The sequence below is a fragment of the Natrix helvetica genome (assembly GCF_964273705.1).
Source record: "Natrix helvetica genome assembly, chromosome: 2".
NCBI lineage: Eukaryota > Metazoa > Chordata > Lepidosauria > Squamata > Natricidae > Natrix > Natrix helvetica.
In genome coordinates, this window is record NC_138552.1 from 75,631,334 (window position 1) to 75,651,515 (window position 20,182).

General features: G+C 40.1%; 1 protein-coding gene across 1 annotated transcript in view; it reads right to left on the reverse strand.

Annotated features, from left to right (window-relative positions):
* The window catches only part of RFX3 (regulatory factor X3), a 192,687-nt gene that overhangs the window by 27,720 nt on the left and 144,785 nt on the right, over window positions 1–20,182 (reverse strand). Inside the window, exons 8-11 of the mRNA XM_081942899.1 lie at window positions 11,376–11,497; window positions 4,695–4,807; window positions 3,256–3,371; window positions 2,676–2,830 (exon numbers count right to left, since the gene is read on the reverse strand). Of these exons, the coding sequence (XP_081799025.1) occupies window positions 2,676–2,830; window positions 3,256–3,371; window positions 4,695–4,807; window positions 11,376–11,497 (506 nt within the window). The remainder of the gene's footprint in view (window positions 1–2,675; window positions 2,831–3,255; window positions 3,372–4,694; window positions 4,808–11,375; window positions 11,498–20,182) is intronic.

The window sequence follows — 20,182 nt, forward strand, 5'->3', positions numbered from 1 at the left end:
ATGGTCAATTATTTTATTAGAGCTACCATCATTTGAACTTCCTGGTTAATTTGGTTTTGTGTTCTGTATATGTGCATTTTATGAAAAGCACTCTTCCAAAAGGTTTAGCTCCCCTTGTTAAGTCTGCTATATTCAGTCAACTATTCTCTGTTCTCATTTTGTTTAGATGCCAATTATGTGCTGGCCAAAGAGACCACTGAATGGGATTACTTAATTATTTAAGTAAAAGAGAAAAGAAAAGAGTACTTGGGTTTGAGAAGCCAATGACAAGGAAAGTGACCGAGACAGTAACATTTTCCCTTCCCCCCCCCCCCATTTTAAAATCATTGGTCTGAAATCCATTCTCTTAATCTGTAGTGATGCTCTTAAGCATCACTTTATGATATGATATCTGGATGAGTTAATAATAGACTAATTGGGGCTGCATAATACCAACAATGTAGCAAGAATGAAGGTATTGGTTTTGGATTATAGAAAACTAGTTTCAAGTCCCAACTCCACCACAGAATTCATTCTTAGTATAGCCAACCTAATAAGTTGATGTTGGGGGAACAAAATTAGGAGAAACACCATGTTCCCTATAACCCAGAGGTGTCAAACACATGTTGTCATGGCGGCATCACATGACGTATTGGGACTTCCCCCCTTCGCTAAATCGGGCATGGGCGTGGCCAGCGCATGACATATCTGCCCCACAGGCCAAAAGTTTGACAGCCCTGTTATAACCCATCTTTAGCTCCTTTCCTCCCTCCCCTTTTCTCTCTCTGTCCATAAAAATGAAGGATTTAAGTGCAATGAATATTGGGGAGGGAAGGGGTATCATGTCATATAATATTTCACTGATATCTGCAGAATCAATTTCAAAATATAACACAAAGGAACTGCAGCTGGATTAGACAGTGCTTAAGGTGTAGACTCTACAAAATCTCAACATATCTTTCATACTCTTTAATATCTCTATCAAGCTGCTGGATGAAGTCACCTGGACAAGATGACTTAAAGATGTCAATGAAACAAAGCTTCCTCTTTTGTCCTCAAATTCAGCAGAGTACACCAATAAACTGAATTGAATTTTGACAACATAGTTCTCAACAATTAGTAGTTTCTTGATAAATTACAAAACAAACAAATAACATAATGGGGAAAAATACCTGTTAAAGGAACAGAATGAAAACATAGATCAAATTCTTGACTAATTGTAAATAACCAGGAAAAACTATCATCTGCAAATTGTTGTTGTTACTACAGTTAATATTCATTTAACCTCATAGATGTCATTCAGATTAATTTTTAGACCACAGCAAATGTTGGTATTTAGATTTCCAATGTTAAATAATGTTGTCTGTTGCTTTCAGGGGTTAAAACAAGCAGAATTTCCATGTGTTTGGTTATAGCAACTCTTTGTATTTTAGAACAATACAGAAGACATCATTGACATATGGACTGACTGTGCTCCATAAAAACACATTATACGAAAAATAATAAGAATAGCAAGTTTTTATTCAGTCTCTTTCGTAAGTGAAAGTGGTGTACTCTCCTTCAAAGATAGATACACATTTTTTGAATGTTTGTTAACAATTACCATAGTAACATTTCTACTGGCTTCAAAAGAAAAATGCTTCATACATTACAGATCCCTTGGAGAAACAAGTGCATCTAACTGAATTACAAAATAATCATTCATAGAACACAATGAGTGTGCAATTACATCGCTTTTTCCCCTCTCAAAACTATTGACTATTACTATTAATGGATGAAAATTCAACATTTATTATAGTGCTTAGATAATGTTTTATAATAGAAATATGTTTTGTTAAAAACCAGGGTAAATCAAGTTTCTGAATGGAACAACAAACTACACTGCATTGGCCTAAATAATTGCCTCACTGAAAAGGACACTCTCCTCTTAAAAAAATTTTTTCCCAATAATGGATGGCTAATCAACCTGTAATATTTGCAAGCAGATGTTGTATCAATGCTGCATTTTTAAAAGATTGAGAAGCTAGCAAAATTAAAGGTGGAAGAAAATGTTAATACTACATCTGTGGCAGGGTTGGGGTGGATTGAAATACTGAATTTAGATGGGTCACACCTTTTTCTGTAAGTATACTGACACAGATTTTGATATAACCATGCAAGGAGCGAAAGTACAGTTGTATCATTTGCCAATAATATACCAAAAAGCTTTCTTTTGGTGAGAAAGTACTACAGACACATTACACAGCTGGAGATTTACCACTATATGCTAGCTGGTCTCCTATTTGAATTTGGAAAAATATAAAACAAATTTGACATTAAAAAAACACAACTATTTGAACCCTCACATCTATTTCATAGACCAGGAAAAAAGTTCAAGCAATATTTCTTTTGTTCCATAAAGCAAAGAATTTGCTTCATGGCACCCAAAAAACCCCAACCCCACAATTCAAATAATATCTGCTAGATGTTGAAATCTAGGTTTAAAAAGAGCCGTCAAACATTTATTACGGTATGATGTATTTATTTATTACAGTATGGTGTATTTTTCTACGCTCCAGATAAAAAATGATTATACTCACACTATTTCTATAGCTTTGAAAATCACTCCTAATGAGTTCCTTGGGAGGTACAGTAGGCAAAAGATCACCAGTAGGAAAAAAAAAATCCTTACAAGACGTCATCTATATTCAACTTACTAGGAATAGGTCTAAGGACGTCAGGAATGAGAATCTCCACCAAAGCCTGGTACATCACATGGTCACAGTTACACATCCATTTCAGAATTGACTCATTTTTGCACAGAGTTATCAGCTTTGCTTTCGGAAGTCGACTTTCTATTTCACTCAGATTGCTGGTGTGAACAAATGTATTAAATGAATAAATGAAAATGCATTTACATGAAGATTAAAAAAGAACAATGGATTTCAAAGCTTTTACAAATAAAACATTCGAGATGTCTGAAACACACTTAGTTGCCCTCAGGCGTTTTGTGCTGTAATGGCTGATACATGGCCTCCATAGTTTTAACCAAGGTGCACAGTTTTATGCAGCAGTGATAAGAATGGGCTTTGAATTTGGAATTATCCCATGAGAAAATAACTGTCCTATTCACAGAAAATAAAGTGATATGCATACAACTATATGCTGCAGTCCTCATAATAAAATGAAACTTTTTATTTTAATAACTTAAAGGCCAGCATTCCTTTGGATGTAAAAGGTAGATTTTATTTTGTTTGTTTATAAACTGAATACCCAAGGTCTAAGGTAGATACTAACCTTGGCTCAGTGATAGTAGTGCCATCAGTTGTGGTTGAGGGAGAATAGCGCCAAAAAGTCTGCCACAATTTTTCTATTAGGCTAAACTGAAGGTTCACTACAACATCCAATATTGCCTGAAAATCCAAAGCAAATACCGGTTTGCATTTTGTCTTTATTTAATGATAAATACCATGGCTGCAGTTTATAAGAAAATAAACCCCAGCAAGCTCAGTGGGACTCATTTCCCAATAAAAAACTTTTCGCACTGCACAATTATGCAGTAATTGGGTCATTCGATTGGTCATTTTCATAAACAGACTTATTACGGCATTCACAAGGATTATCCTTATAATAATTTCGGATATGAAGAAAAAATATATCCTGCCTTACACAGACGTTCAGTAAAAATATAGACAGTAAATGACAATGGAAAGGCTGACCTACATAAATTGAATGATGTCAGGTAAGTAGTAATTTTAAAGGAGTTCCATAATTATCAACTGAGAAAGGAGACAGTGTTGATGTCTAAGTTGACACTGTCCACCTGTTAACAGTTGAGTAGTGTTTTAGACAGCAGAAGATGCTCTCCTCATAAAGTACAAAGTAATTCTTGAATCCATCACCTTCTGCAACAGAAGTGAGTAGCCTGATGTTGTCCAGGTCTTTTGGATCATACCACAATCCTCTGGTAGTAGCTGTGCTTGATGTGCAAAGGTGAAAGTAAGTCCTAATAATAATAGCAATAGCACGTAGACTTATATACTGCTTCACAGTGCTTTACCATCCTCTCTAAGCGGTTTACAGAGTCAGCACATTGCTCCCAACAATCAGGATCCTCATTTTACCCACCTCGGAAGGATGGAAGTCTGAGTCAACCTTGAGCTGGTGAGTCAACCTTGAGCTGGTGAGAATCTAACTGCCAAATTGCAGCTGGCATTCAGCAGAAGTAGCCTGCAGTACTGCATTCTAATCTCTGCACCACTATGGCTCATGGTGATGGGCTAATGGCATTGAGCTTCCCTCTCCCCACATTCTAGAATGTAGGCCAGGTCCCTCAACTATTCTCTAAATAATTCACGTTAAAATAATTGCTTCATCCAATAATCATATAATGCTTCAGATCTTTCAGCAGTGTTCAAGACAATTTTGTTTGCAACACTAATTTTGTTTTATATCTGGAGTCTTCCATTTTGCCACTGCTTAACCATGACTGATTTTTATGATGGCAGAACTTAACATAATGCAAAGAAGACTTTAAAAAGCAAAACCAGCTTTCTATTCTTTGTCTATGCCCACAGCATTTTAGACATACAATACATATTATGTGAAGCATTATTTCACTTAGCAACATTTTCAGAAAACAGAAACGGAAAGGAATGGAGACAATTGGAATTTTGTATTTTATAAGAGAGACTCAAAGGTCAAATGACTTGTTTTGTAGAGTCCCTCTTCCTTACCTCACAGTGTTCTCGATAGAGACTCTGTAAAGACTTAATATCCTCAAAAGTAGTACCATCTGGCAGCGAAGAGATTTCAACTTCTCCAAACTCTGGAAGTGCTCGAGATGCATCTGTATCCATGACAACCCAATAGAAGAATTATATTGTGGACTGTGTCAATCATAATATAATTAAGAGAACAATGAATAATATTAAGAAATAAATACCCCAAAGGACTATGTGTTGGATTCAAAACCAAAAGCAGAAATATTTGGCAAGATGATGTATAATTTAATTTGTTTGCAATTTGAATCAAGAGTCTATAATTCTAAATTCAATATTTTCAACAAAATAACCAAATCTGTTGAACATGTGCTACATTCAGTGGAATAATAAAATAAATTTTGAAAGGGTATGATTTGAAGCAGGAAATACAGAGCTAGAATATGTCAAAAGAGGGAAATGTTTCTCCTAATGTTCTATTACATTCTAACCTCTTTTAAATTCAGTCCATTGGAACTAATCCAAATCTATTGGGAATTATAAAAGACATTTTTGCCTGTTATATATGTCAGTTTTCCAGGTATATGAACAGTGGTCTTGTGCTACTCCTTTTTCCTCCAGTATAAACATATGCAATTTTCCCCATCTTTCCTCATACAATTTGTCAGGCCTGTAGTTATGTTCTTTTTAGGATCTTTGGCCTGCCACACTTTCTTATAATTTTCTATGCTGTTTCAATAGTGTAGTAGTTGGGAGGGGGGAATAGAAAGGAGTAGGATTGTAGAATGGATTGTTGACATTCTTTTGTAGAAGCCAAGGTCATCTTTTGTCTTCGCATCTCGACACCTGGCCGGAAGAAGATGGGTGTACATGCCAGCGTGGAAGATGATGATTGGAACATGTGATGGGTTTGTGGGTGTGGGGAGAGATCATGAACTTTCTACTGGGTGAACTTACAGGATGTAATTCAGAGTTGAAATTTTCCATAGCCGTGCTAACATGCCTGCGGAATAAATTGCACCTTAAAGGATGTTTTGCCTTGAACAATGATTTATTTCTGCATGGTATTTAGAACCCTAACATTATTTCAACTCTCTACTTTAAAAATATTTCACTAGCTCCCTCCCCCTATCAAGGGGGAAGGGCTGGTGATGGAAGATCTGGTGATGGGGTCTCGGCATTCCCAATGCTGACCGGGACAGCGTAAATATCAGCGAAGAATAAATGAGAAGCTTTTGGTGATAAGAAGCTGAGTGCGGAACTTCAAATGCAATGGAATGCTGCTTCCAGTTTAATTGCATCAGGAGGAATGCAGGAGGAGACACGACAAGACGAAGGAAGGTCGCAGAAATATTTCTTCAGCAAATTGTGAGTGCATGCTCCCCCTCCTTCCCCCCAGCTTGGAAACAAGGCTTGGGAAAAAAAAAACCTAGAACAGAGGTTTGGGCTCCTTCCAGACGGCAATAAATGAAATGGCTTGTCACCCTGCAACTAGTTGGGAGAAAGATTCCCTTTTAAAATGGGAATTTCAAAGGAGGCAGGAAGAAGGGATTTTTCCAGCATCTGTCACTTGCAAGCCACCACAAATGGGGCTGCAACCAGTAAATGAAGCAAACTGGGCAGTAAATTGGGCTTTCCTCCCAGGACTTGGATGGAAGAGATGCTACTTACCAACTCCTTTGCCATCAGCATGGGGAAATGCTCCAAGCCAGCAGAGGGCACCTACTTGGCCCATAACTCATCCAAGCCAGCAAAGGGCACCTACTTGGCCCATAACTCATCCAAGCCAGCAAAGGGCACCTACTTGGCCCATAACTCCTCCAAGCCAGCAGGAGGGTCCTTGGCACGTAAAACTCCCTAGCCAGCCATCATTGGTTGAGCTGCAACCTGCGAAGCAGGCAACCCCGGGATGGGTCTTAACCCCAGGTCATGGATGGGAGGGATGCCAGTGGGCACCTGCCCTCCCTCAGCAGATGGCACCATGGCAGAAAGCTGGGCAGTGGCCAACCGAGGGATTGACCTCCCCACCGGTTCCAGTCTCCCCTGTAAGGCCCAAAAAGGTTCTTACCAGACCTTCCTACAGAGAAGAAATCTCCATGGAAGAAGGGATTACCAAACAGAGGCCTGCATTGTGGATGGCGGGAAAATGTGCACCTGCAAGGCCCCAAGTGGTTCTTACCCCACCTTCCTACAGAGAAGCAATCTCCACCATGGAAGAAGGGTTTACCAAGGGGGCAGCTGCAAGTTGGAGAGCAAGGCAGTGTGATGAAACGGTTCCTGAGTTTAGAGATGTAATTAGGTTCCATTCCTCGTGGGGCCCAATTAAATGCCACCATTGTTGTCAACTTGGCCACAGAGCGTCAGAGTGCTTGGCTCCAGCCCCAATGCCACAAACGTGCGCACCAACCACCACGGCGGTAAAGAGAGGGTCCCAGATGCCACCACAGAAGAGTCATCTGGGCCAACAACCTCTGGAAGAGGATCCCCAACTTAAGGTGAGGAAGTGTCCTACCAAGGGGAAGGCCTCGGAAGAGGAAAAGGGCAGACATTCTCCAGAGGAGGATCCCCAACTTAAGGTGACAAAGAGTCCAACTAAGGGGGAGGCCTCGGAGGGGGAAAAGCCTAAACGACCTCTGGAAGAGGATCCCCAACTTATGGTGACGAAGAGTCCTACCAAGGGGGAGGCCTCAGAGGAGGGAATTGCCGAAGAACAAATGTGTGTACCAGTCGCCATGGTGGTAAAGAGAGGGCCCCAGATGCCAGCACAGAAAAGTCATCTGGGCAAACGACCTCTGGAAGAGGATCCCCAGCTTAAGGTGACAAAGAGTCCTACCAAGGGGGAGGCCTCGGAGGAGGGAATTGCCGAAGAACAAACGTGTGTACCAATTGCCACGGTGGTTAAGAGAGGGCCCCAGATGCCCGCACAGAAAAGTCATCTGGGCCAACAGCCTCTGGAAGAGGATGTCCAACTTAAGGTGACGAAGTGTCCTACCAAAGGGGAGGCCTCGGAAGAGGAAAAGGGCAAACAATCTCTAGAGGAGGATCCCCAACTGAAGGTGACAAAGAGTCCAACTAAGGGGGAGGCCTCGGAGGGGGAAATGCCCAACCGACCTCTGGAAGAGGACCCCCAACTTCAGGTGACGAAGAGTCCTACCAAAGGGGAGGCCTCGGAGGAGGAACAAGGCCAGCCGTGGATGATTGGATCCAAGAGCCCAGAACCTACAGCACCTGCAGCAGAGAGCCCGAAACGGCCATGGGAAGAGGTCGCAATGGACTTCATCATGGAACTCCCAGACAGCAGTGGGCATAAAGTAATTTGGACTGTTATTGATTTGTTTTCTAAGCAGGCACACTTCATTGCTTGCTCAGGATTGCCATCCGCAAACGAATTAGCGAAAATGTTTGTGAAACACATTTATCGCCTGCATGGAGTACCCAAGACGATCATTTCAGACCGCGGAGTCCAGTTCACAGCCAAGTTCTGGAGAGAGGTCCTGAGATCTATTGGGTCCACACAAGAACTGAGCTCAGAGGTTCATCCCAGCATGAACGGCGCAGCAGAGGGAGCCAATGCGGTGGTGGAACAATACATCAGGTGTTTTGTGGACTATCAGCGAGACAACTGGTCGGACTTGCTACCCTTCGCCGAAGTGGCGTACAACGATGCGGTCCACAGCAGCAGAGGATTAGCGGGTTTCCAGATTACCAGTGGCATGGAAGTTGTTGCCATGCCTGAGTTGCCTAGAGAACCTCCTTCTTTCATGTCTTTGAGTGAATGGATGGACATGCTAAAGAAAGGATGGGAGAATACGAAGAAGGCTCTAGCAGTTGCGGCAGAAGCCTACCAGAAGCAAGATGATCAACGTCGCTCACTCCTAAACCCCTACCGTGTGGGGGACAATGTTTTTGTATCTACCAAATACATAATATTAGAAATGCTTAGCAAGGAATTGGGTCCAAAATTTCTAGGTCCATTCCCAATAGTGAAGATAGTTAACCCAGTTACAGTTCAACTCAGTCTACCCAGAAGTCTAGGGGAAATTGACCCAGAATTTCATTGTAGCTTATTGAAACCAGTAATTGGGTCTAACAGAAGAGCATCCACCCAAGCTCAATCTCCTCCTGTAGTGATGGAAGGGGAAACACAATCTGAGGTGGAAAAAATTGTAGATTTCAGGCTGAATAGGGGTTGCTTACAGTACTTAGTGCATTGGAAGAGTTACCCTTGGTCTGAAGCTAATTGGGTGAACAGTGGGAACCTAAAAGTGGAGAAGTTAGGAAAGCAAGTCAATGGGAAGTTTCCCGAGAAGTCAAGGGGTTCCCCTGGGTGGAGAAAAGGTGGTTAATTTTGTTATGTTAACTTTTATGTTATTCTCTTTGCAGGAAACGTTTTTCTTTTGAGGAGAGGCCGCCTGTCAGGCCTGTAGTTATGTTCTTTTTAGGATCTTTGGCCTGCCACACTTTCTTATAATTTTCTATGCTGTTTCAATAGTGTAGTAGTTGGGAGGGGGGAATAGAAAGGAGTAGGATTGTAGAATGGATTGTTGACATTCTTTTGTAGAAGCCAAGGTCATCTTTTGTCTTCGCATCTCGACACCTGGCCGGAAGAAGATGGGTGTACATGCCAGCGTGGAAGATGATGATTGGAACATGTGATGGGTTTGTGGGTGTGGGGAGAGATCATGAACTTTCTACTGGGTGAACTTACAGGATGTAATTCAGAGTTGAAATTTTCCATAGCCGTGCTAACATGCCTGCGGAATAAATTGCACCTTAAAGGATGTTTTGCCTTGGACAATGATTTATTTCTGCATGGTATTTAGAACCCTAACACAATTATGTTTTATATATAATTGATATTTTCAATGACCTCATCTATCCCATTCTAAAGTATTTACATCTATTTGAAAGTGAAGCTAAAAGTGAGTACATCACTTCAGATAAGATCTAATCATTACAGAACAAAGCACAGCTTTAAATTCCCTTGAACTGAGAAAAACATTCTAAAATTCACACAGTTTAAAATTGCATTTGCTTAATTACTTCTCAATTGAGATACAGAAATAAAAGTGTCTTAAAGTCACCAATTGTAATCCTTTTAGTCTCTTCTTTATGCCTATTATCATATTTGCCTTAGTTAATGACTGCAAAATAAATGGATTTGATTTGAATGCATCTTAACAGTTGCCCTCAGCCAAACTCAATAGCAGACTTGGTTTAGTAGAATTCCCATATATTTAACTAAATTCTCTTTAGCCAGGACGAATTTCTTCAGAGTTATTGCCTGCAACAATAGAGGTTCACTAAAATATTACTTCTGTGGCATGCCCAGTTTGTCAGACTCAATGCCACTGTAGAAAACACTATCAATTCTTGAAAATATAGCCTCAAAGACAGGGAGCGTTAATTTCCTCAGGCAGTGCATCCTAGTTTGCCCTCTTCTCAGGTATAGCATCTTCTGACAGGACTACCTTATATCTCTGTATGCCAGTTTTGGCTGAGCCAAGATATTCATCATTTAATTATCTCTTTCCCACTGCTTCTACATTTTATTAATGTGTTAGACTTGACTCTTAAACTGTGAATTGCCCAACTGAAAAAAAAATACAATAGCCATGAACGGTGGTGTTATGTGAAAGTGATATTATTGATATAAATCCATAATTGTATATATGTATACATATATGTGTGAGTGTACACACCCAAACAGTAATTAAGATTAACTGATTCAGAGAACAAATAATTCTGAAGTAGTTCATCTTGCACATATTTGTGCAAAGGCAATATTTTAGCAATAGCACTGAACATATCCTATCTACCACTTGTTTTGTGTTTTTTAAACTATATTGGGACCATCTGATGCTACTAAGCTACTCTAGGAAAACAACCTAGGAGCAGAGTTCAAAGGGGGATCAGTCTAGAATCCTTACATAGCCACAACTGAACTAAGCCCAACCTCTCTTGAATTCTGCTGCCCCTTATCTAACTCCAAACAGGTGCTAACCATTACTTGAGAAACTTTCTGTGAATAGGTTTTTAGCAATAAACCAGATTAATTGGACATCAGGGCCTGATCTTTTGCTCCTGACAGCTATGGATTTTACATTCCAGCCAGCGTAATCAGAAATGCTAGTACAGTTCAGCCACATCTAAAAATTCCCAGCCTTGCTTTAAATTAACATACCCCGTTTCCCTGAAAATAAGACCTCCCCGGATAATAAGCCCAATCGGGCTTTTGAGCGCATGTGCTAAAATAAGCCCCCTCCCGAAAATAAGCCATCCCCGAAAATATTGCAACAGAGCAGCAGCCATGAGGTGACCACACTTGCCGCCTCCTGCACCTCAAAAATAATAAGACCTCCCCAAAAATAAGGCCAAGTGCTTATTTTTTTGGGGGGGGGGGTTCAAAAGAAAATAAGACCCGGTCTTATTTTTGGGGAAACATGGTATTTCAGAGAGTATAGTCATAGAATAGAGGAGTAAAACAGTCTTATTCTCCAGTACAACAAAAAAGAATGTCAGAAAATGCACTCCACCTACAAACCTAATGAAACATTCAACATCTGTTTTGTTATCAAGTTGAAAAAATCCTATTACATTCTCTAAAATAGTCCTATTAATTACAATGGATTATTGAAAAAACCACACTTATTCTGTATTTTAGCTAAAGATGATCATGTTTCTTTTTCCACATACCTAAAAATTGTTGATGATGTTGACTTTGAGCTATCACAGTTTGTTCAACAGATGTGCCTGTTTGCTGACCACTTGTTGTAAAGCCATCTGAGACTCCATCCACTTTCTGCATAGGTTTGTACCTAAAATATATTAAAGGTAACATAGGTAACATAGCATTTATAAGACTACTATAGGGTTTTCCCCCCAGAAAAATGACCTATCTTTATATTGCTTTCAGAAATGTTTGTGATGCATTCCATGAAATAAGCAGTAAAAAGATAACTTCAGCTGTTCAGCATAAATGTCAGCATTTGCTTTTATATAGGTACCTTATGTAGCATGCATGTAAGCTGGATGATTACAGATATCTTTGAATTCTTTTAATGTTATACGGTAAACAAGTGGGTTATTAGATAATTACAGAATTGAATTAGCTTTAATTTTTCAGTGTGGGTTCAAACTGCACATATCAATTCCCAGAATCTTCCAGCTATTTATTTAAAATGAACAGCTTGCTACCCTTCATTATGTGGATTCTCTTAATTAACATAGTAGAGCAGATCCACAGTTTGACACCAGTGTGTTCCCCAAAAACACTTGGTTCTCTCCCTAGTTGTCAATTCGTTTTCCACATGATCTGAAGAAGAGAAATAGCTACGGAAAGCAGCTCAGGAAGAAAGCTTGTTGAGTGGCCTGCTGGCCTTTTTTTACATTCCATGTGAGACCATCGAGTTCTAAACAAGTTCAGCGAAATCCTATGTTTCTCCATTCCTTCTTGAGGCAGCAACTACAGCCTTAGTTCTCTCTCAGCTAGAGTAGCATGCACATCTTCATGACAAATACAAGGAATCCAATCATTTGAGTTAATCAGTCTAGGCAAACAAGGTATATTTAAAGTTCCAGCTTTTATATTTCCTAGTTATTCCTTTAGCCCTTACCCATTTAAAGGCATAATGGTATTGTCCAGTGTTAATGGCCTTTGAACTATTCCTTGAGGAAGGTGAGCAGTGTAGAAGCATGAAATATAAATACATAAATAAAATTCTTAATTTTGCTTCTTTATCCAATTGGTTAGGCAGCTTTGGCAGCCAAAACACTGAAATTACCTTCAGTGGGAAAGCAGATACGTAGATTAAATGACCAATGAGAAATCAGTTTCTTTGGCAATGACTTCTCCAGTCCCCCATTCCCCCCTCCCTTATTTAGAAGATCCTGATCTCGCTATACTATCACCTGAGAGGCAACGCTTTTCATCAACATCACAACATAGTTTTGTGGACATATATAATGGGAAAATCCAAGTAAGTAGTAAAGAAATGAGGGAAAATAAATGAAGAAAGAAATCCTAACAAAGGCAGAAATCTAAAATGAATTCATAGTTCAGAGAAAGAAACCAGTATATTTTAAAATGAGTTTGAGAAAGCACAGAAACAAAACCAATATATTGCTATAAGCGCTGTTTTAAATACAGTAGCTATAGCTATGTTGACAATAACCCAGTCTCTATATCTGTCTATAGATAGTTAAAATGATAGTCATTTCATGACAGCTTCAACTTGACTTCAAAAGCATAAATTGTACTCATTTCTTCAAGAGGTTGCCTTTTCTGGTTTAATTATTCTATTTGGTAATTCAAACCATAAATTTAACAATATCAAATCAAAGTAACATTTTAAGACTATACTTGTATATCACAATAAAAACAATTCCAGAATTTACAGGAAAAATTAAGGAAGTGTGTTATAGTAGCTTTGCAACCAAATACGGTAATACCAGCCTTTAGTACTGTAGAGTTGTAGATTAGAATTATTACTCCCATGTCTTTTGTGTTAGTGAGCATTTTGAAATTTGAAAAATTACAGCTATAGAATTCATCCTCTTCCTCCATCATCAATTTTCTCTAGCATACTTTTTCTTACTTCTTGTTTATCATCTTTTACTCTTCCTATAAGCATGACACATCTTGGTCATATATTCAAAATGGTGCCCTAAAATATCCTTAATTCAGGTTTCAATCTGTGACTTTTGTCTATCCAGTCCATGATCCAAAGAATGATCCACATTCTTTCTATGAATCTAATTGGACTGGACTGGACTGGACTAGAATAGAATAGAATAGAATAACAGAGTTGGAAGGGACCTTGGATGTATTCTAGCCTGAACTCAAGCAACAGTGATGGAAGCACTATTGCAATGCAAGCCTAATTCTTTTTTTACATGCATCATGGCATCACATTTATACCGAAAAAAGATATACCGTATTTTTCGCCCTATAAGACGCTCCGGAATATAAGACGCACCCAATTTTAAAGGAGGAAAATCTAGAAAAAAAAAGATTCTGAACCAAATACTGTAGTAAAATATTTTATATCAACTGTATAAAGTTAACAGCAGTTTAAGAACAATTTTATGTCAACCATGTAACATATTAAGAACTATCTTTACTCTCATTAACAGTCAGTAAAGTCAGTAAACAGTGAAAGTAACAAAAATAAGGCTGTAATGTTTTTATTCGAACCCCAAGAATTCCTCTTTTTCGCTGCTTTACCTGCCGCTTCTCGGGCGGTTCCAGGCGGTAGAGATCGTAGTAATAGCATTTTACTGCAATCTCTCAAAATGCTATTTGACTATAGAAATACTCAATCACATTCATGTTTATGGAAAAACAAGATACACACTTTTTATTTGACATGGCAAATATGGGACAATGCTCACTGCTGACATAGTTGTGAAGACAACTATGTGAGCAGTGAGGATTGTCCCATATGAGTGAAGTTATGGTTTGGGAACTTCTGCTATGCATTGAAACTTCGGAAACTTCTTACAGCATCAGGAAGGTGATTTTTAGAGAAATAGGTAAGAGTCACTGAATAATTTAAAAAGACTGAAACATTCATTAGGTCCTGAGAAACAAGGTACCGTAATATTTAGAAGAGACCCAAGGAAGCTGTTACTTGATTCACTGGAGCGTAAGAGGGAAGAAAGTTAAAACTTAAAGCAGGCTTGCAAGACTCTGATATTATAACATAGTTACAGACTTCCTATGGAGTCTGTTTCCTGATCTTTTCCACTGTGAAGAGCTGACAACATAGAAGCAACACAGAATGAATCCATCATAGAGCTGAACAGAGTTTAGAGTCCATATTAAGTCCCATCAAATTTGACTAAAGTGCACCTTAATTTGGTTGTCTGGGCTGTATCCAAAACTCATCATATGTCATCTCTTTGCTGCATGACAGATCCGGGCGGATTGGGGGTGGGTGGGTGGAGAACGCTAGATTGGGAAGTTAAAAACCTAGAACCAAGTTTGATTGTGTCCCATTCTAGGTTTTTAACTTCCCAATCTAGCGTTCTCCACCCACCCACCCCCAATCCGCCCGGATCTGTCATGCAGCAAAGAGATACAGTAGCTGGGCGCAATAGCAGCAATAGCAATAAGCAGATCCGGAGAGATTTGGGGTTGGGGGTGGAGAACGCTAGATGGGACACAATCAAACTTGATTCAAAGGCTTTGGCTCCTGAGATCGGTGCGCTGCCATCCAAAATGCTATTACTACGATCTCTGCCGCCTGGAACCGCCCGAGAAGCGGCAGGTAAAGCGGGCGCTGCAGCGATCGTGGTACCAGCATTTTGGATGGCAGCGCACCGATCTCAGGAGCCAAAGCCTTTGAATCAAGTTTGATTGTGTGCCATCTAGTGTTCTCCACCCCTAACCCCAAATCTCTCCGGATCTGCTTATTGCTATTGCTGCTATTGCGCCCAGCTACTGTATCTCTTTGCTGCATGACAGATCCGGGCGGATTGGGGGTGGGTGGGTGGAGAACGCTAGATTGGGAAGTTAAAAACCTAGAACCAAGTTTGATTGCGTCCCATTCTAGGTTTTTAACTTCCCAATCTAGCGTTCTCCAACCACCCACCCCCAATCCGCCCGGATCTGTCATGCAGCAAAGAGATACAGTAGCTGGGCGCAATAGCAGCAATAGCAATAAGCAGATCCGGAGAGATTTGGGGTTGGGGGTGGAGAACGCTAGATGGGACACAATCAAACTTGATTCAAAGGCTTTGGCTCCTGAGATCGGTGCGCTGCCATCCAAAATGCTATTACTACAATCTCTGCCACCTGGAACCGCCCGAGAAGTGGCAGGTAAAGCGGGCGCTCGTGGTACCAGCATTTTGGATGGCAGCGCACCGATCTCAGGAGCCAAAGCCTTGAGGCACCTTTCGTTTGCAGGAGGAGGGCAGCTTAAAGCAGCGCCCCAGCAATGTGAGGAGCCGCTGCCACCGCCACCACCGCCTAAGCCCTCTCGGGAGCCCAGCCGAGCGGGAGCTCTGAAAGCGAAACCTCTCTCCTTTCCAGCCATCACGATCTCTGCAGCCCCCTCTTTGCCTGCCCCATTTTCAGATGACCAAGTGGCTACATTCGGCTTACAAGACGCACTCAGATTTTTACCCTCTTTTTTGGAGTAAAAAAGTGCGTCTTATAAGGCGAAAAATACGGTAAATTGTTGCTAGTCCCACAGAAATAAAACCTGCTGAACTAAAGTTTAAGCATGAGTAACTTAGCCTGAATTTAAGCCTTCAAGTTTACAGGCAAAATAAATAAATAAATAAAAACATTTTTACAAACATACTTAAAACATAGTGTTATCTTGTCACAAATTCACATTCCATGCATGCATAATCATTTGCAGTCTGATCATTCATACAATGTCATATATATAGCTTACAGAGATGCTATACTACTTATTGCAAAATAAATCAGTTAGTTTAAAAACTTCACTCTAGGTCTGGATTGGACGCTAGGTCCAATCCAGACTGTTGCGAATCTGAACTAATTGTATTTTATCTTGGTTTTTTTTTACAAACTATTGATATGAAATTCAGCTTAATTTTTTTATTTTACAAGTATGTATTTACTCACTGCACTTATTTTAGAAAGAGAGTAGAAATAACTGGATGATTATTTAGATCACAGATCTCAACCTGTGGTCTGTGGACCCCTGGGGGTCCCACAATGTTGTCACAGGGAGTCTGCAAAAGTTTGAAGAAATGTGATCATTTAAATCTTGATTTAAGTCTTGGTGCACTGTCCATGGCCTCAAAAGGTATTTAAAGGGGGTGCGTGGTAAAGAAAAGGTTAAGAACCACTGAAGAGCCATGGTGGCGCAGTGGTTAGAGTGCAGTACTGCAGGCTACTTCTGCTGACTGCCGGCTGCCTGCAATTTGGCAGTTCAAATCTCACCAGGCTTAAGGTTGACTCTGTCTTCCATCCTTCCAAGGTGGGTAAAATGAGGACCCAAATTGTTGGGGGCAATACGCTGACTCTGTAAACCACTTAGAGAGGGCTGTAAAGCATTGTGAAATGGTATATAAGTCTATGTGCTATTGCTATTGTTGTTTAGATGATTAATCAGATACCTTTTTATGTTTAACAAAAATCTGTGGTTACTGTTAAACATGGAAAATGGCAACCTTCCTAGAAATGCTTTACTGCAAATGTTACAAGCTGTCCCTAGCTGCTTCTAAAAGATTCTTTGAAGAGAAGTTTATTACATGACAATTAAATCAACATGTTACATGAATTATTTCAAAATCCAAATTTGTTGAGAAAAAGAGAGAGAAAACGAGGCTGCTCAGAATATGCCCTGCATTTGTGCTACCGTCCTCCTGTCTCTTTAAGTCAGCCAGCACAGCAAAATTGGCTATGAAAGCTGAGTAGTTTTAAAAGAGGACAATTAGTGGTTTGGGGGTGGGGGGAGCAGGAGGGGAAGGGAGGGGAGAGAGGAAAGGGTGTGTTTGTGTGTGGAACTAAAGCAGCCAGAAAGGTAATTTTCTGTAGCAGAATTCCCAAGGAGCAGTATTCCGAAGGAGTAGGAGGACTGATAAGAAATAATAGGTGGAGAAGGAGTAGCAGCAGTAAGGAAAAGTGGAGTAGTGATGAGTAGTGAATACAGGTAGTCCTGGATTTACGACCACAATTGAGCCCAAAATTTCTGTTGCCAAGCAAGACAATTGTTAAATGAATTTTGCCCCCTTTTATGACTTTTCTTGCCACAGTTGTTAAGTGAATCACTAAAGTTAAATTATTAACATGATTGTTAAGTGACTCCGGCTTCCCTGTTGATTTTGCGTGGCAAAAGGTGATCACGTGACTCAGGGACACTGCAACTGTCATAAATACATACCAGTTGCCAAGTGTTTGAATGTTGATCACATGATCAGGGTGATCACTTTTTTCAAGGCCATTGTAACTTTGGTCACTAAATGAATGGTTGCAAATTGAGAACTTTCTATAGTAGTGTGTGAATGAGTGTGTATGTAGGAGGATCTGCACTGTGCTGACTCTTTTGTGTTTGAGTTGGGTATACTTAAAAGAACCTATGTGTTGTGGCCCGCCGGTAGCTAGCGGAGTCGGACAGTGGGAGGTTGGGGAGGAACATGGGCCAGTCCTGGGGGTTGATGAAAGCTCAGACGAGGGCTCTGCATCGGAGGCAGAGAGAGAGTTAGACCACAGTGAGGCAGAAGAACAGCTGGAGCCTGTTCTCAGTGTGCGCATGCACAGAGCTGCCAGAAGACAAGAACAACTAAGAAAGCAGGGTCGACTTAGGAGTAAAGCCACACTTTGGAGATGATTGGCCCTTTCCATAGGAAACAAAAGAGAAACAAACGGGAAGTGGGCTTTTGCAGGAAACAATTCGTTCATTCGGTCGATTCAAGAGTGGAAAGTTCTGTTTGTGACTTTAAGAGACACTGTGCCAAGTTTGCCTTGCTTGCATTTGGAAACTAGTTATCTGGTAGCGCTCCAAACGAGATAAGGTGTGTGTGGATAAACATTCCTCTGAAAGACTGTTTACTAAGCCTTGCTGACTATGAATGAAAGGAATTCACAGCCTTTCATGTAATTCATGTAAACAAAAGAGGTTTTGCAAAGTCCAAGACTTTGCTTCATGCTTTCTAAGGAAGCGTGGGTCAGAACACTATAACAAATTGGTGGCAGAAGTGAGATATCGAACAAAAAGATGGGATATCTATAAAAAGGTGGGGTATCGAAAACATGGTAGCAACCACAAAAATGGATATAGTTTAAACTCAAAGAGTCCATTCAGCTCTCCATGAAAAGATAAACCCTTAGCTGCAAACGTAACAGAGTTTGGTCCTTGCAGAGCTCAGACTTCGTAGGAAATAGCCTGGCGGCAGAAACCAGACCTCTTACCAAAGCCCAGACCAAATAGACATGGAGAAGGCAGAAGGGGCAGATTCTCCCTTGGAAGAGACAAGTCCTTTGGTAGAGGCAGGTATCCACTATGGCTAAAGTAGATGAGCCAGAAATGGGACTAGGCTCAAATACAGTACTTGGGCCAATATCATTCTATTGTGATGATCCCATTGTAGCTTTGATCCAAGCTAGTAACTACAGAAAAAAATATAATTACATTTGCACAAAATTAACTTGAAAATAATATCCACAGTAAATTCAAGGACAGCCTCTATTTAAAAACAAACTAACTGAGCAGAGCAGAGCAGAGCAATAGTAAGTTAGAAGGCTTCAAAGATATGGTTGAAAGGATACTGCTTATAACCATGAATTTTAAAACACATCACAGATTACTATTTCTAAAGGATTTCAGACAGCACTGAAACAAATAACAGAAGAGCCTGCCCCTTTTCCCAAACTGAATTAATGCTTTGTCAACGTTAATTCTTTTTCCAGTGCTGCTAAACAGAAGAAATGGAAAATGAAAACAGTACAGAGCAGCTGGGTTTGCTATTTTGGCTAATTTGTTCTAGTAGAAAATATTTACTAACCTAACTACTGCAATCAATGGTCCTCTTAAGGAGCACAGAATAGACTGAAGCTTTTCGAGTATTCACCACTTAATTATAACAAAAAAAGTGGCGGTCCGAAAAGAACAAACAAACTGAAATAATAAGCTGTTATAAAAAAAAAAGTCTTAGGAACACTGAGTCCCAGAGTCAGCATTCCTTAGAAAGAGGAGGATAATTGGGAGCTCATAACCAGAACATGCAAACAGAAATAGACTTTTATATGTAAAATTGTCACGATTGTATTGCATAAACACATTTAAGAGGATTATTTGGCTAACTGGGAGAGGTTGTGTGGTTTTTCCTGGTTGACGAGGATATGCACAATATATCCTCCCCTTCTGAGGCCCAGTTTGATGGAAAGAATACTACAATTGCAGCCAACTAACTGGATGAAGTGATTAACAATTGGGCAGAATTTCTCAGCCAACAGTTCAGTCCCAATCAAAGATCTGTACAGGGGTCGGGGCTTTTTCATTTGTCTATAAATTATCTTGATATAGGAGGATGCAATGAGCTACCCAAATCTGCAGAGGTCAGAGTGGCAAAAGCCCCCCAAAGGACCTCTTCAAACTCTATCAGTAATTAACCAAATGGTAATTCTAATTCAAGTGATGCACATTGGAGCAAAGACTTCAAGTATAAACTAATACATTTGAGCTGAATTTTAATTAAAGGGGGGGGAATCTTGCCGTCATGCTGGATAGCTCAATGCAAATGTCAGTTCAGAGTGTCGCAGCCAGGAAAAAGGCAAAATTCTAGTCTCAAAAAACATTTGGAAAGCGCCTGAAAATAGAACTGACAACATCTTGATGCTCATATAAAGCTACAATAAATCTGTGTCTGGAAAAGATATAAAACAAATGCAAAAGAACAATCAAAACGATTGAGTGGTTTCTTATGAGAAAATTGTAATTTTTTGGAATTTTTTGGCTTGTGGGGAACAAACAAGGATATGATTGGAGTGTATAAAATTATGCATAGCATGGAGCACAGGGATA